General features: G+C 51.7%; 1 protein-coding gene across 1 annotated transcript in view; it reads right to left on the reverse strand.

Moving 5' to 3' along the window:
- Nucleotides 1-1,278: 1,278 nt before the first annotated feature.
- The window catches only part of RBM41 (RNA binding motif protein 41), a gene marked incomplete at its 3' end in the record, with an annotated part of 6,794 nt that continues 2,951 nt past the window's right edge, over nucleotides 1,279-5,121 (reverse strand). The window contains exons 3-6 of the mRNA XM_008938751.1: nucleotides 4,996-5,121; nucleotides 2,530-2,906; nucleotides 1,802-1,949; nucleotides 1,279-1,432 (exon numbers count right to left, since the gene is read on the reverse strand). The exon at nucleotides 4,996-5,121 is cut by the window's right edge and continues 100 nt beyond it. Of these exons, the coding sequence (XP_008936999.1) occupies nucleotides 1,279-1,432; nucleotides 1,802-1,949; nucleotides 2,530-2,906; nucleotides 4,996-5,121 (805 nt within the window). The remainder of the gene's footprint in view (nucleotides 1,433-1,801; nucleotides 1,950-2,529; nucleotides 2,907-4,995) is intronic.

The following is a 5,121-nucleotide window of genomic DNA, read 5'->3' on the forward strand; positions in this document are numbered from 1 at the left end:
GGCAGCCTTAGCCCAGGCCACGGACCTCCAGGGGCCGGTGGGTCCAGACAGGCCCGGGCTACCGTCCTGGGGACGGGGTGGAAAGCAGCCCCGGGTCCCACCTCTGCCACTGGGACGGGGCTGGCAGAGTGCGGCCCATTTACAGCTCTGCGGCCAGAACCACCCCACAGCGACACCTGCTCCTCTGGAGCTTGGACAGGGCAAAGCCGCTGCTCAGCAACACCACAGCCCCTTCTCTCTTTCTATTTTTGGTTTACTCTGAGCCAGAATCACCTCATAAATCCGTGCAGCCATGGCCAAATCAGTCCATCTGTGTTGTTGCAAGTGCATTTACCAGGACAGTTGTGAAGGGAGATGTGCAGCCTGGAGGAGACAGCAGCAGGGAGAAAACCAACAGCTCCTAGGAACAGTCCTCTTCTCTGCTTTGGCTGTATTTAGGTACACAGAGGACGCCTGCAACTTGGCTCTGCTGGGAAAGGCTGGGTTCCCTCAGCCACCATCACCGAGAGCTTGGGTATTCCTTTCCCAGGAGCACAGGGACGGAGACTGTGGGAAGCATATGATGTTAGCTTGCCCTGTTCACAAAAAGTGCCAGAACAGGTCAGCAGATAAACCGTGACATCTGCCACAATAGTAACTCCACCACAACAACCATCCTCTAGGCCACAGGGCTTTGTGGGGGTCAATACTGAGAAGCCAACACATATCTGTGATCAGAAAAGCACCTCTGTAATTAGATACCTGTGCAGGCAAAGTGTCTGGAAGAAAAGTGGCAACCTTTTTATTTGTCCTAAAGCAACATTATCTACTGCCATGAGAGACAGGACAAAGAGGGAAGCAGCCTCACCACTCCCTGCACCACTCAGGTACTCCAGCTCCCAGCACAGAAGACATGACCAAACGTCGCAAACACAGTCCTGCACCAGCTAAGTGCAGCACATTTGGCTCTAGAAGCCTTGTGTAGGAAGGTGAATAAACACACGCTACAGAAATACCATAATAAATACATTTATTTACATGGCTTCCTCCTTCCCTCCTTGGCACACAGTGCTAAGGAGGCAGACACACACATGGAACAGGAGGAAAAAGTGCCCCAACAGTGTGGAGCGTGGCCATCTCTCCCAAGGAAGAGCCTATTCCCCAGCTCTCTCCCCTCTCCACTCTGACATTTACAGACCTGCATGGTAACTCCCAGTAGTCCTTCACTGTCACAGTTACAATCAAGGAGTTCTCACAGCCCACGCAAATCCCGAAGGTTCCCAGTTATCCATCCCTTACTTGGCAGTGGGCTTCTCTCCAGCAGAGTAGCAGAGGATGGCAGAGTCACCCTCTGGTGCATGCTCCTTGCTTTTCCCAAACTCGATCACCAGCGGCCTCCCTTGCAGATTGTGCCCGTTCACCAACACCATGGCGTCCTGGGCCGACTGGATATCTGCAATGAGAGCAGAAGGGGTGCAGGTTACATGGTAAGTTCTGGCACAGCCACATGTGGTGTCCACACAGATGTTCCTGGCTCACAGGCCCCTGGCCTGCACCCACAATACAGTGCAGTATGGAAGTGGGACCTTCCAAGCCAGAGTGACAGGCCAAATCTAAATACAGCACTGAACAGGCTGCATCCCTTCTATTTTCATAAATCCTCTTCCAATCCAGGGAAAAGACTATGAAGTGATAGGAAGAAGAAGGAACAAACTTTTCTCCTCTTTGAAGAGCAGGGTTGGTGCCAGCCAAGTGCCCTGCAGGAAGATGTGGCACCTTCATGATTCAGGGAAGAGCTGAGAGGCACAAGGCAGCAGCTCACCAGGGAAGGTGATGAAAGCCTGGCCCCTCATCCGACCGCTCAGGAGGCGGAACTGGATCGGTGGGCTGTCCTCCCTCTGGAACCGAGCAAACAAGGACACCAGGTCCTTCATCGTCACTCGAGGGCCCAGGTTCTTCAAATACAGCACCTGTTCCAGAGAAACAGAGGGTCAGCTGGCCTGTGCCAGGCAAACAGACACCTTTCAACCTGGTCCCAAGTCCATACACTCCAAAGGTATCCATTAGTTCAGCCCCTCTGCCATCCCAGAGTCCTTCTTCCACCCACATGCTAACAGTGAAGTTTGGAAGGTAGGTAGGTGTATGGAGAAAGGCAGCTCTGGACTCAAGGCATCATTGTGCTTACACGTGCCATGTGCTGCTAGCTCCAGTTATTTAAAAAACACAAGCTCCAGCTACTAGTTAAGCACAATTTGAGTAAAGTCACAACCGGTCTCAGTCAGGCCTGAACAGGGAGAGTGCATCCTGCCTGGTGACCTGCCTGAGGCAGGGAGGGCCGGACTCTGAAGTACAGCTCTTTGATAGGCCAGGCAACTTCCCACCAGAGACAAAGGTCCTCTTCCCTCTCAGGGTGAAGGCTGCTCTCCCTCGGCCAGGAGCATCAAACCAAGCACCCTCCAGGCAACAGCAAAGAGGAGCCTTTGCCTGCTGAAGCAGCTTCAGGGCATGATAGTGAGGAAGAAGAGTAAATCCTCATTCACCTCAGCATACCTTGTTGGGCTCCCCAGGATGGTAGGATGAGAACTTGGGTATACTCCGGAGTTCTTCCTCTGTGAGACGGTTCTTGCAGATCTCTTCTTCTGGGACAAACTCTACAGGCTCTTTGATAATCACAGGCCTTGGAGGGGACTGGTGGGGCCCTGCTGCAGAAGCGGTGCAACTTCTTGCCTGTTCTGCCTCCTCTTCCTGCTCTGGAAGTGATGACTCCTCAGCTACAGGTCCCTGTGGGGCCAGTGAAGAGCATAAGCACGGGTCACTTCTGGTAGGCTGGACTTCTTCAGGCCACTTCTTGCTCAGTAGCTCTTGGTAAACACTCTCCAGATGACCCATGGGATCCTTTTCATCTGTTACCCTCTTCTGAGTGTCATCTAATTCACAACAGAGAAAAATGGTAACATGACTACCACCAAGAACCAGGAAAATGCACATACTGCAGGAAGACACACAGACAGGAGAGCCCCTGTTCTCAGTCTCTATGCATCTGCCAACCAGGCTCTGCACGTTATTTCAAACAAGAATAGCCTCAGCAGCCAGCAAGTGCTGCTGTCCCAGCTCAAGATGAACCTGCAGAGAGCAGCAGCTCCACCAGTACTTTGTACAGAGCTCCTTTCTTCCAGACATGTCCTTAACAGCTTACATGCAACCACATTTCTGCACCTTCTAGTCACTCCTTCAACACATCTTCCTTCTCCTGCATCCATGGCCAGGATGTGGCACACTGCCTTTCTACACCACTAAGTGGAAATAAACTTTTTGCTTCCAGGAACAACATCACATTATGCTCCTGAGTTCACAGAAGGTCCATGTCATGGACTGACCAGCGGTTATCTCCCTTGCCCTGTGTAATGGAAATGAGGTGAAATTGAGTTAGAACAAATTCTGTTCAGTGATTTTACTTTTCAGCCAAGTCTCTTCTAACTAACTGCACTTTATGAAGTTTACAGCATATTTTCACAGTGTCTGCTTCTAGCAGTGACAACACTCAGTGTTTACAGATACTACCAAGGACTGGTGTGCAGAAAGGCTCCTACTTATACTTGCTCCTGTAGAGATCAAGGTCACTCCTAAATCCTGTGTACCACACTGGGGGTGCAGAAAGTGAAAGGCCCCACCTGTGGGGAGGAGTGGACAACTGACCAAGGAGGGATTCCATCCCATATCCATCATATTCAGTATAAAGCTGAGGGATCATGGAGGTCAAGCCTCTTGTCCAATGGCCAGTGTCCAAGGAGGACTGTCCTTCTGCCTTCCATCCAAATCCATGTTCCTGAATCCGGTTCTGGAATCCAGCCCCTGAACTTGATTCCAAACTGCCTCTGAGTCCAAGCTGAGACTTTTCCCAGGGCCTGCTCCACAGCATCAGTGGTGGCAGTGACATAATTGCCACCAGGGGGGGTTGATCTGATACTGTCTTTGTATATATTTATATACATTTCATTTGATTATTATTACTTTCATTACAGCTGGTGTAGTTTTCTTTTCCAACCCCTAAGTCTCTCCTTATTCCCTTTCTCTTCCCCTTTGGAGGCTGGCTGAGCCCTAACCCTTGCCATGAAGACAAATGTGAGAGGGGCAGCTCCCAGCCTATGAGCCTCAACCTCGCTGCCTCTTGGTGTTGCTAAACACCACAACGCTGACACCAAAGGAGGGAGCAGAGGCCAGAGGACACCAGGTCAGCTGGACAGGATGTCTTGAACAGTGCTCACACTTATCAAAGTAGTGTTTTAGGAGTTAGGAGTTGTGAGCTTAGAAGTTCCTTCTCATCTTCTACTTGATACTTGCTTACATACAAAAATCAGTCAGGGCTTGAGCTTCACGCCCACATGCTCTCCAGCTAAAGCAGAATGGAACAGTTTTTGCCATTTCTGGTCAACACTTAACTCTCCATCTAAAAATCCACATTCAGTCACAGGCTCAGGCACAACACTGCTGGGGCAAGAAATGCTGTCATCCCACAGACAAAAGTACTGGGAATCAGAAACTGGGCTCCAGTTCCACCTCCGCTCCTGGCAGGAGCCTTTAACAAGTCACTCCTACTCTTTCCTGCTCTGTGCCTTTGCTTCCTTCCCACCCTTGTTAGACAGCAGTTACATCAGAAAAGGGATGATCTCTATCTGCACACAGGCACTTTGTGTCAGTTGGTGCGGATCAGTGAGGACCTCAGGGCTCTATCACAGCATAATCCTGGCTGTTCTCTGACATACCAAGCCGGGCTCTGCAGTACATGCAGCATGTCACCGAGATCCGAGCTCTCCAGGGATGGGCCTTGCTCTGTACTAAAACCTTCAGAGACGCCACGGGCTGACGGCTCACGTACGAGAGGAAAATACCTCCTCCTACTCAGTGCCAAAGCAGAACCATGCCTTCGGGAGCAGGCGGCCAGACAGAAGTGTCTGACTCCCACACACCCGTCTCCCCACGTGGCGCAAAGGCAGGGCCGGCGCTGAGCCCCCAGACCTTGGTGGTAGAGGGCCCGCAGGAAGGCGTGGCGGTCTGTGCCCTGGAAGAGCGCCTTCTCGATCTCCATCTCCCGCCGGCTCAGCTGCTTGCTGCCAGCAAACCTCTGGGGCAGAGCCAGTATGC

Source organism: Merops nubicus, unplaced genomic scaffold (genome assembly GCF_000691845.1).
Source record: "Merops nubicus isolate BGI_N331 unplaced genomic scaffold, ASM69184v1 scaffold35460, whole genome shotgun sequence".
NCBI lineage: Eukaryota > Metazoa > Chordata > Aves > Coraciiformes > Meropidae > Merops > Merops nubicus.